Source organism: Callospermophilus lateralis, chromosome 1 (genome assembly GCF_048772815.1).
Source record: "Callospermophilus lateralis isolate mCalLat2 chromosome 1, mCalLat2.hap1, whole genome shotgun sequence".
Classification (NCBI taxonomy): domain Eukaryota; kingdom Metazoa; phylum Chordata; class Mammalia; order Rodentia; family Sciuridae; genus Callospermophilus; species Callospermophilus lateralis.
Genome location: NC_135305.1, coordinates 121,905,898 through 121,918,362, shown reverse-complemented (window position 1 = coordinate 121,918,362; position 12,465 = coordinate 121,905,898). Strand labels below are relative to the sequence as shown.

Sequence of the window (12,465 nt, the reverse complement as noted above, 5' to 3'; positions counted from 1 at the left end):
CCACAGAAACTCACTACCCAGATCTTGCTTCAAGCTGAGCATTGCATCTGTTACAGGTTAGTCTTCTGCCACTAAAGAAAGATCAGATCATATAAAAAACCCCAGGACTAGACCACTGAATCCCTCTGACCCTATACCATTACCTTCTTGATCCAAAATGCAAACAGGGATACCCACAATGAAAAAAAACGGTTTCATGACTAAAGCTAAGCTAGTGGGGAACTGGTTGCACTCGGTAAGCCAAAGTTAGTTAGGGTCCCTGGGTGGAGACTTCAGAGCAGAACCATACCAGGCTGCTTTGCTCTTACCAGCAGGCTGCGCCGGTGGTACCCTTCTGCTGCTTCCCACTGAGCAGCTTCTTCTGCACACAGCAGCACGTCTGCCAAGAAGTTAAGGCCTCTAGTCTTAATAAGGTTCATACCCTGCGCGTCCACCTAAAAGGTCATGGCTGCAGGGGTAATAAGCCTACCAGGTGGGATAATATCCACCTCTGTCTTCTGATGACCCAAGAAAACAGTAGAAAAGGGGAATCATATGAGTTCTTTATCAAACAGCTGGCCTTGCTACCTTCCCCCTTGGATGTCCACTTGATAAGAGGCAAAAGGTACCAGAGATAAATTACCACTGATTTTGGTAAACATTTCAAAATCACCATAGCAGAAGCAGAACCTGCTCCTTCTCTGAATTCTTTTTTTTTTTTTTTTTTTTTTTTTAGTTTTAGGTGGGCAGAATCTATTTTATTTTTATGTGTTGCTGAGGATCAAATCCAGTGCCCCATGCATGCTAGGCGAGCACTCTATCACTAAGCCACAACCCCAGTCCCCTCCTTCTCTGTATTCTGTTTTGGTGTAAAGATCCAGTTAGATGTTTGAGCTAAAAACCTTGGAGCTATTTTCAAAGCTTTTCTCCTCCCACTCCCCCAATCTACTCAGCTGCTGCACCTATCTGCTCTCCTCCTAGGTCTCTCCTCTCCATTCCCTGCCATTCTGCCCCAGCAGTTCACGTGATTTGTCCCTCATATAACTGGTTAAATGTGACTCTTCACAACACTGATTTCCTTGGGCTAGCTAGCATTTCCCCTCCAATCCAGAACTGTCCTTCCTAAAGCCCAATCTAACTATCACTTGTCTTCATGAAAACCTTCATAGGCTACTCATGGCCATTGGAAAAAACACAATTTCTTGGGCACTGCACACCAGAGGTCTACAGCCTGGTTCCTCAGCACAGTCCCGCTCACAACTCACTACAGATTCTTGAATGCTCTTCCTCACCTGTAAGCCATGTAAATGCCATTTCCTTCCACCTGAAATGCCCTTTTCTCAACTATTCTGCTAGAAGACCAAGAACTGATACAAATCTTTGACAGCTCTTATCTTACCATATTGTCCAGACCCATTTTTATGTCTATTTTCCCTAATAAACAATGAACTACTGTAAGTCTTAGAGTTTTCCCATATCCAAGCACTTATGCACAAGTTTAAAACAAAGCTAGACTTTGATGAACAAACAAATGTGTGGATGAACATCCAAAGTATTAAAAATTCTCATATTGGGCACATACTATGGTGGGGATAGTGATTAAGAACATGTGCACAGGACTGAAAATCTAGGTTCTGCCAAAGACTTACCATACTATGAAAATCACTTAGCCTCCCTGAATATGTTTCTTAACCTATAAATGGAGATGGTGATACCTACACCATAGGATTGCTAAAAGGATTGAGAAGATAATGCATAATGCTCCACAAAGCAAAAGCTAAATACATGGAAACTATGCTCATAAAAATGGTGTCATCAAGAAATACACAGCTATGGCTATTTCTACCATCTAATGGCTAGAAAAAAGCAATGAGCAAGGTGTGATGGCACATACTTGTAATCCCAGCAACTCAGGAGGCTGAGGCAGGAAGATGGCAAGCTCAAAGCCAACCTCAGCAACTTACCAAGTCCCTAAGCAACTTAATGGGACCCCGTTTCAAAATAAGAAATAAAAAGGGTTTAAAGAGTTGGGAACATAGCTCAGTGGTTAAGTGCCTGTGGGTTCAATTCCCAGCAACCACCATCATCATCACCTAAAGAAAAAAAGCAGTGAAATAATAACAGAAAAAAATAATAGGACAATAGGATTACCTGGGGGGGGGGGTGGCTATAAAAAGGGAAGCAAACAGGACTGCTAACAATGTTCTATTTTTAAGTCAGGTGATGAATACACATATATTCATTTTATTCTTTTTCATTAAACTATAAATATAAGTAATTGTTTGAATGTATAGTCTCAGTTTTAAGTTTTAAAAGGTCAACAGAGATAAAACTGGCTTAAATTGTTTGGTAGATACTTTCACCTTACATGTATACACATGGTGCTGAGCTCAGGCTGGTCTGGAGGAGGTGGCAGGCAGGCCTGAGTGGCTGAAAAGGATACAGTGTTTCCAGTGTGTGAAGGCCCTTCTCAGGGCCATCCTCTTGGCCAGTTCCTCCACCAGGGCCTGGTGGGCATACAAGTTCTGCCTCTGCTCCCAGGCCCGCTGCCAGTCACAGAAGTATATCTGGAGTACAGTGACATGGTAGAATTGCTCTGCCATTTCTGCAACAGAGAAATAACATAGGTGCTGCTCTTCCCAGATGTGATATGAGCTGAAAGTATCTGTAAGATGAACTGAAACCTGCTACTAGCAGAAAGCAAGGATTTAAGGCTGCTCCAAAAAGAATCCTTTAAGTTTTTTTAGGCTGGAGGTATAGTTCAGTGGTTCAGCACCAAAAATAAAAAAGCTCGTTAATCACTAGGAATCTCTGAACTATCTCTGCTCTCTCCAAGAAAAAGGTCTCTGATTTTAGGGAAGAAGAATCAATAAATTCTACTCAAGCACTGAGGCTTCTCATTAGCTACTGATGTATAGGAATGTTTCTTTTAAAGAGGACTTTGTTTTACTTTTGCCACTACACAGATTCCTCCAGGATAGAAATCAGGGACCTAGTCAATGACACATAACTTTGGTCACCATGTTGGGAAAAGTTTTCAGCCAGGCTGATCCTAGTCAAACTCCTTTTACACTAATCACGCAATGGCCTAATAAGCTGAAGCCCAGGAACTGGAAAGCAATCTGTCCTGATATTCAAGTGTCATAGTTGGAAGCAGGAAGATGGCAAGTTCAAAGCTAACCTCAGCAACTTAGCATTAGTCTGTAGCTCATCATGCTAAACACACTTCACCTTCCAGCACTAACTATTCCAGTGCTCATCTATCATTATTTTCAAAGGACATGGTAAAACCTTCCCAGAGACAGGGCTGGCAGCCTACATTTTTGCAGGGAGGCTTGGGTGAAAGCAGGAGAGCCTAACCCAGTGTCCAGCACAGTGCTTGACTTACTTCTATGTAAACTCAATGAGTAAGTACAAAACGTGTACTAGTGATCACATTTCTATATGTTATTACTTCTAAAATTAATTGGTGAAATAAACCATAAAAATAATATCCAAAAAACTCAACATCATAACTCACACACATGTGTACAACTGAGGACATACAAAAATAATCCAAGAATCTATCAACAGAATGAATGACTAAGCAAATTAAGGTAAGTCATCTATAATTTAAAAAAATAACATTCATGATGAATAAAGACATGGAACCATGTCAAAAAAAAAGCACAATACAAAATTGTAGGTACATCATATTAATCCCAATATTAATAACACTATTTGAAATAAAATACATGTATTAATCACAATAATTAAAACCACATATAAATAAAGTATATGCACAGAAGGTCAAAAGGAAATAAATGTGAATTGAGAATGATGTATTTTTGTCCTTGATCTTCTTTCACCAAATTTGTAGAACATAGTTATATTTCTTTTTCATAAAGAATCAATGGCAGCAGGAAGTAGAGTGATCACATTTCGATGTGTTATTACTTCTGAAACTAATTGGTGACCAGACCCTCTATTTTGAGAGCCTGGGGCTCCCTACTTACTGTTCTGCTGTCTCTTCACTCTGCGCATAAGCAGGTATTCAAGCCAGGCCTTCAGTGATGTCCGTTTTTGCCAGCACTGATGGTGTCGCACTGCAGAGACCATCTTCTGACTCTCCCTCTGGCAATGAAGAAGCTGTTTCCGCCACCTTGACCAAGTCTGAAAACCAGACAAAAGAAAACAATCAAAGGAGAGACTGACCTGGGCAAGGTGATGCATGCCTATAACCTCAACAATGTGGGAGGCTATAGGCAAAAGAATCTCAGGTTCCAGGCCAGCTTGTGCAACTTAGCAAAATCCTGTCTCAATAAAAAATTAAAATGGCTGGAGATACAGCTTAGTGGTAGAACACTTGCCTAGCAAGTGCAATGCCCTGAGTTCAATCCCCAGTACTGAAAGAGAGAGGGTGTTGGGGACAGTGGGGAAGTACAAATGATTTGGGGTGGGGGACACAACACAAAATAGAAACACATTGGAAAGGCTAAAATTAGAAACAAGGAAGTGACAATCCCTTAGCAGGATCATAAGTTATGGTAATTTGGGGTGAAAGGTCTTTATTTACTTATTTTTATTTATTTATTTATTTATTTTTTGGTGCCAGGTGTGCTTAACAACTGAGCCACATCCCTAGCTCTTTTTTGGAGGGTGGGAGTGGGGAGAGTGTCTCACTAAGCTGCTTAGGGCCTTGCTAAGTTGCTGAGGCTAGCAAAACTTGTGATCCTCCTATCTCAGCCCCATGCATCACTAGCATTAAATGCATGAACCACCATGTCTGGCTGAAAGTGTTTAGGGGATAGACAGATGACAATGGTGGAAACACAAAGTTAAGAGAATAATTTATAAAAATGAGCCCACTGTGCTGACCCCCATATGCTTTCTTTGCCAAAAAGCAATTCACCTGCAGCCCTGCCTAGCCTAAGTGGACAGGATAAGTCACATTCCTCAGCAAACTGAGGCAGGGACAAAGGTCAGGCAGTCAGTATAAGTAATGAATGATGGGGGTCAAGAGAGTGACAACTAGTTATCAAACAGAGAACAATGGGTTGTTAACGGAACCTTCGAGATTGGTCAACCTCTGCAATAGAGCTCCTTGGCACTCTGAGTTGCTAACAATTAACCTCCATGCTGCTGCTCCCAGTCATGTATACAGGGAAGAAAGAGAAGACAACAACTAAAGAGGGGGATTCTGGGGTCTATAAGAAAGCAAGTCGCACCCCCTCCCACAGATACTCAGCTCTGGGGACCTTCTCTTCAGAGATATCTGTCTCTATCCTTCCCATTTCTTAAATAAAACTTGCTCTCTATGCTTGCTTCAGTGTCTCTCGGGTGTTGAATCTTCAACACTGGGGTCCAAGAACCCGTTCCCAGTCTGTACTGGACCAGTATCAAAAGGATGTTTCAGAAATGCATTCTGGCTGCACATGGTGGCATATACCTGTAATCCCAGTGACTCAGGAGGCTGAGGAATACTGCAAGTTTGAGGCCAACCTCAGCAACTCAGGGAGACCCTCAGTAACTTAGTATTCAGTGGTAAAAGCAATAATTTAATAAATTATTCTCTTGATCCTCAGCCACTCCCCCACCAAACATTGTTTCCAGAAAGTTACTATTTGTGGATTAAAAAAAAAAAAAAAAGTCAGGCATGGTGGCATGTATAGAAAGATTGCTTGAGCCCAGGAGCTTAGACCAGCCTGGACAACATAACAAGACCCCATCTCAACAAACAAAAACACCAAAAAAACAAACGAAACAGAATAATAAAAACCAACAAGCAAACAAGCAGCAGGTATAATCCAAGGGGTGATAAAATTAACTAACTTTATCTTCCCTGGTGTATTCCTCTATATGAACATAACAGCCAACAGAAATGTTGTTGTTTTGCTCTGGTTATCACATCACTTAAATCTCCTATAACAATGAACTTTTTCTCTTTTATGCCACTTATCTATTAGAAACCAATTCATTTATCCTATAAAATGCCCCATATATTGAATTTGAATTACTCTCTCCTTAAATATCTTTTAACTTGTTCTTCTGACCCCTAGATTTCCTACAAAGTGATAGATTTGTGCTGGGCTTGTTTGGAGTCATGTTCAATTCTGGCAGAAAAACACTTTATGAATGTGGATGGGTACTCCCAATTACACTGTATCATAAGGCACATGTTTCTAGCTGTCACCTTATAGCAATGCTGAGGTTCTTCAGGCTTCAGAAGGTCTGAGGTTTCCATTATGTTTCCCAGCATCCTTTCACCTGCAACCTAGATGTGCATCCTCATGAGTGGCGGCAAAACAGGAGTTTTCTATTTCTAATATGCCTGCTACATTTATTAAATGAAATTTTATAAAGAAGTTGTCTAACCATCTAGTTTCTTGGTTACTATAGATTGTACAAGAAAGGTGGAATATGTGCTTAAATCCCATGTTTTCAATTCAGCGAATATAATAAATATTCAAATAGTATTTCAAAGTTGCCATAAGTGGTATATTTGCTCAATTTTACCTTTTTGGGAGCTGGGGGGGGGGGACCAGTGATTGAACCCAAGGGCGCTTAACCACTGAGCCACATTTCCAGCCCCCTTTTTAATAATACATTTTTTTAGTTGCAGATGGACAAAATACCTTTATTTTTATGTGGTGCTAAGGCTAAAACCCAGTGCCTCATAAGTGCTAGGCAAGCACCCTACCACTGAGCAACAACCCCAGCCCCCAGCCCTTTTTTAGTTTATTTATTTATTTTTATGTGGTGCTGAGGATCAAACCTGGCGCCTCGCACATGCTAGGTGAGTGCTCTTATCACTGAGCCACAACCCCAGCCCCATTTTTTTTTTAAGAGAGCGAGAAAGAGAGAATTTTTTTTAATATTTATTTTTTAGTTTTTTGGTGGACACAACATCTTTATTTTTATGTGGTGCTGAGGATCCAACCCAGCGCCCCTTGCATGTCAGGCGAGCGCATTACCACTTGAGCCACATTCTCAGTCCCATTTTTAATATTTTATTTAGAGACAGGGTTTCACTGAGTTGCTTAGGACCTTGCTAAGTTGCTGAGGCTGGCTTTGAACTTGTGATCTTCCTGCCTTAGCCTCCCAAGCTGCTGTGATTATAGGCATGGGCCACCACATCAATATCACTTTTCATAGCTGTTCCACAACTGGGATGATGGGACACAATGGGTTAATTTTGTTGCCTTCATTAACTTTCAAAGAGTTGAGTTAATGCCCTAATGACTCAAAATAATGATGAATTTTTTAAAAAATCATTTTGAATGCATGAATTTTAGGATACATTTCTCAATACATTGCAGGCATTTTTTTTTTATGTCCCAATTTTTCTTAAACTCATGGGCTTCAAATTGGCTCTCATTGGCTCCTGAATCCTTCCAACACAACCTTACTTAAGCTTTTGTTAATTTCCTCTTTTTTTTTTTTGTACCAGGGATTAACTCAAGGGCACTCAACCACTGAGCTACATCCCCAGCCCTATTTTGTATTTTATTTAGAGACAGAGTCTCACTGAGTTGCTTAGCACCTCACTTTTGCTGAGGCTGGCTTTGAACTCGCGATCCTCCTGCCTTAGCCTCTGGAGTTGCTATATTATAGGCGTGAGCCACCACGCCTAGCTGATAACATACTATATCCAAGTTTTATTTTTTCTATTTCCTGCCTGAGACTTAGAATCATCTATTTCTCAAATAGCCCTTGTGCCTTTTAGCAGGAAATAGAGGCCACAACTTGGGCACTGAAGATACTAAATGCTACACTCTTGCCACTGTTTCTAAGTCTTTTCAGTAAAAACATTTACAAATACTATTTAAAGATAAAATAAAACCATGGGGGGCTGGGGTTGTGGCTCCAAGGAAGAGTGCTTGCCTAGCATGTGTGAGGACGCACTGGGTTTCATTCTCAACACTGCATATAAATAAATGAATAAAATAAAGGTCCATCAACATCTAAAAAAATATTTTAAAAAATAAAACCATGGGTCCAAACTGATATTTATATTTCCCAATTACAGATCACAGGGCTTTTTATTTAATTTATTTTATCCCTGTATCTTTTCTTTTGCACTAAAAATTCTGAGTCCTAATGACAGTGTCATAGTTATTTGCTTCATCTCCTGATGTGGCTATAATAGTTTCAACATAACAATTCCAAGCCTGCTAATAACAATAAGACCACTGAACACATTTTCAGATTGTTTAGCAGTCTTTTTTGCTTCCTCAGAATCCATTCCAATAGGAATAAACAGGCAAACTATGTACCATGATTATTTTCTGCCACAAACTCCATATGTTTGCTTTATTTTTGCTTTTCAATTATGTAAAATGTTTAAATGTTAAAACTATGTAACAAAGTTAATTCAGGAGGTACTCTTCCTCCTCCTATATGTAACTTTTTTTTTTTTTTTTTGGTACTTGGATTGAAGCCAGGGGTGCATTAACACTAAGTACTCAGCCATTTTTAAATTTTATTTTGAGACAGTGTCTCAATAAATTGCTTAGGGCCTTGCTAAATTGCTAAGGCTGGCTTTGAACTTGCAATCTTCTGCCTCATCCTCCCAGGTCACTGGGATTATAGGCAAGCACCACCATGCCCAAGTTCTAAGTAACCATGATGACTGCCCTAGCCTGGTTTATAGAGATGTTGTTAAGGATTAAGAAAAATGAATTAAGGGTAAGTTCTTGGTAAAACCATGTAATATTTATAGACACAAGGCATTATTACATATAATCCACACAATGAAGTCCACTCTTAGAGACTCATCTAGTTTTTTAGTCTATGTCAACAAAGTTCCTTGATTACTCACATTTTTCACTTGCTGACTCAAAATGAGTTTTTTCCCCCAGTACTATGAACCAAACACTGGGGCGCTTTACCACAAAGCTATACCCCCAGATCTTTATATATACATATGTGTGTGTGTGTATAAAAATATATAATATATATAAATATATATATATGTATGTATATGTGTGTGTGTATGTGTGTGTGTGTGTGTATATATATATATATATATATATATATATATATATAAATAAAATATATGTATACACATATGTATAGTTTTTCAAAAAATTTTTGGGTAGATGGACACAATATCTTTATTTATTTTTATGTGGCGCTCAGGATCAAACCCAGAGCCTCACACATGTAAGGTAAGCAGTCAACCACTGGGCTACAAGCCCAGCCCATATATATTTTTTTTCTTTTTTAATTTTGAGGCAGGGTCTTGCCAAGTTGCCAAGTTAAACTTGGTATCCTCCTGCCTATGTCTCCTGAGTCATTGGGATTACAGGCACAAATCACCATGAATGACCACAGAATGACTTTTGACAGTTTTTATATAAAGTTAAATTCAACCTCAAACCCAATCTCAACATCTTTCACTAAAAATATTCAATCAATTCTGTAATTGCAAACTTTGAAGACTACTGCAAATGTTCTGAGCAAAGCAGGATGAGCAGACTGAGTTTATGGCCTCTCAAAGTGGGTATGTGAAAGGAACACTCATACAGTTGCCCATCAATGACAGAAAATCAGTCTCATTATGCTCCTATGTTTACAACAATGTTCCATTTGTCAGTTCCATCTCCTTCCTGAGATTATAGGTCTCATAAGAACAACATAGCATGATGGTTCAGAGAATGACTTTGCAGTTTAATTTGGGTTAAATCCTGGTTCTGACCTTTGTTATGTAAATGACACTGGTTCAAGTTATTTAATCTGCTTAGTTTTTTCAATAATAATACAGGGTTTAAGGAAAAAGAATTATGAAAATCAACTGAGATAATGATGTAAAGCACTTAATCCAGGGCCTTGCTCAAATAAGATCACAACAAAAGTTATTGTGGATTAGGGTTTATATCAGTGGTAGAGTACTTGTGCATGTGTGAGGACTTAGGTTCAACCCCTGGCACTCCAGGAATAAAATAAAAATAAAAAGTTATTGTTGCTGCTGCTACTATAATTATTATTGGCAAGAGCTGTATCTCTTTATTCCTTGCAATTGTCTTGAAAGATATTAGGAGGGCTGGGGTTGTGGCTCAGTGGTAGAGCGCTCACCTCGCAAGTGCGAGACTCTGGGTTCGATCCTCAGCACCACATAAAAATAAATAAGTGAAAAAAGGTATTGTGTCCAACTACAACTAAAAAATAAATATTAAAAAAAAAAGATATTAGGAATTCATGGGTCAGCAAGCTTTTCCTTAAGAGGTCTTTGTAAGGTATATGGTTTCTGCTGCAATTACTCAACTCTTGTCTGTTCTTGTAGCCTCAAAGTACACACATGATACATGAAATAATGGGTGTAGTAGCATTCCAATAAATCTTTATTTACAAAATCAAAAAGCAGGCCAAATTTGGCTTATCAGCCAAAGTTTACTTATTCTGATCTAGATGACTGTATACACTACCTCCTTCCCCCCATATGCTGGGGATTGAACCAACGGCCCACACATGCTAAGTATGTGCTCTGCCACTTAACTACACACACAATCCTGTATATGCTATTCGGCGTGTCATCTGTATATACTTGTACAGACTATGCAATATGTTGTCAGATTAAAAAGATACTGCTCCTACATTTAGTAACAGATATATTTTTTCCTACTCCCTGTTCTATTTTCTATAACTGACTTGGCAACCTTAAAAAATACCCAGCAGATATAAAAAAGTGATAAATTCAGAGACACCAAATGTAATAAAAAGTTTTACCACACCATACTTTAGGTACAATTCTTAGTCCTTTATAATTGACCAAAACCTAGTGACTGCCCAAAAAGAAACCCCTGAGACAAACAAAACTGAAAAGGAACATCAATTTCTTTTTGGCTTAATTTCTTTTCTGCCTGCATTACTTTCCAATTAGCTGTAGAAAAACTGTAATGAGGAAATAAGAGTACACTCTTGTTTCTTTAAATAGTTTGTAACTAATTCATAAACCCCCTTCAGTTCCATATTTACCAGAAACTCTCAAAAACCATGGGCATCACACCTGGGACAAGCCTCTGTGTGTTTCTAATAGCAGTACTTTTCTGTTGAAAAGCTCAGCCTTCCATACTACTTCTGCTACCCACCCTCTCCTCAGACCCCTGAGCTAACCTCCCAGCAATGGGCTACAGCAGAGTGGCTTCCTATTGGAAGTCTTACCCTGCCCATTCTGTGTATGAGGCTTAACAACACAGAAAGAGGACACCAAAACCCAAGTTTGCTGAACTCACCTGTAGCTGGAGGCACAAGGCCCTGTGCTTTATAGCTGTGGCATGAAGAACCTGGCTCATGTAGGCCTGTCCTAGGTGCCATCTCCACTTGCTCCACCACACCCTGGAAGAGCAAATTGAAGACAGAAGTGAGAAAAAAAAACACCCAGAAAAGAGAAAGGCCATTATAGACTAGGCAGCTCACTCTCAGCTCAAGTACCTTCCCTTCATAGTGCCATCTCTAAACTGATGCCTGCTAGATCCACTACCAAAACAAAACAAAACAAAAAAACCCACAATAACAATAATCAAGAAACATTCTAGAGTTGCCCATGTGGAAACTGATGATACCTAAAATCATATCCAGCTTTAGGCACTACAGACTTCCTCTGGCCTACACAGTTTATTTTCTAAAACCTTGAATTATTGCCAACATTTTAAAAATGAGGATCCAGGTACAGTGGCTCATGGCTGAAACCCCAATGACTCAGGAGGCAGAGGAGGCAGGAGGATGGCAGTTTGAAGATAGCTTCAGCAACTTAGAGAGAACCTGATTTAAAATAAAAAATAAGCTGGACGTGGTGGAGCACACCTAAAATCCCAGAGATTTGGGAGGCAGAGGTAGAAGGATTATAAGTATGAGGCCCGCCTCAGCAACTTAGTGAGGCTATAAGCAACTTAACAAAACCCTGTCTCAAAATAAAAAGTAAAACAGGGTGGGGATGTGGATCAGTGCTTAAGCACCCCTGGGTTCAATCCCTAGCATGCATGCATGCATTAATTAATTAATTAATTAATTAATGAGCTGGGGTGTGTGGCTCAGTGGTAGAATACCCCTGGATTTAATCTATAATACTGCAACAAATAAATGAATAAAACAAAAATTTTAAAAAATTCAGAAGATTTTACTGAATAAGTTGCACAAAAAAATGGCTTTTAGATTTCCAGTCTTCTTGGATCCCATCCCTTCCTACTGCCCTAGCCAGGTTTTCATTTCAGGCTTGGGTTTTTTCCTACCTTTTTTTGGTGGTCCTAGGGATTGAACACAGGGCCTCATGCATGCTAGGCCAGCACTCTACCAACTGAACACATTGCCAGCCCCTCCTTATTTTCTAATTTGCAGAAGGAAAACAGTCTTTGAGAAATTGAGAGTTTGCAACCTCTGCTTTACAGAAACAAATTGCTGGCCTGATCACTCTACCCACAAAGACCTCTCCTTTCTCCGAAACAAGATCATGCTAATGAATATTTATGACAAAATCGCTAGCTATATTCATTTTTAGGAATTTAAAAA

At 39.4% G+C, this 12,465-nt stretch overlaps 2 protein-coding genes across 12 annotated transcripts in view; one reads left to right on the top strand and one right to left on the bottom strand.

Annotated features, from left to right (window-relative positions):
* Sfi1 (SFI1 centrin binding protein) overlaps positions 1-12,465 on the bottom strand; it is a 70,038-nt gene that overhangs the window by 30,768 nt on the left and 26,805 nt on the right. For all 3 annotated transcript variants that reach the window (XM_076838050.1, XM_076838060.1, XM_076838069.1), the window contains exons 8-11: positions 11,193-11,295; positions 3,975-4,131; positions 2,423-2,584; positions 309-379 (exon numbers count right to left, since the gene is read on the bottom strand). In XM_076838050.1, coding sequence (XP_076694165.1) covers positions 309-379; positions 2,423-2,584; positions 3,975-4,131; positions 11,193-11,295 — 493 coding nt within the window. The remainder of the gene's footprint in view (positions 1-308; positions 380-2,422; positions 2,585-3,974; positions 4,132-11,192; positions 11,296-12,465) is intronic.
* The window catches only part of Pisd (phosphatidylserine decarboxylase), a 116,663-nt gene that overhangs the window by 80,432 nt on the left and 23,766 nt on the right, over positions 1-12,465 (top strand). The gene's annotated exons all lie outside the window — the stretch shown is intronic.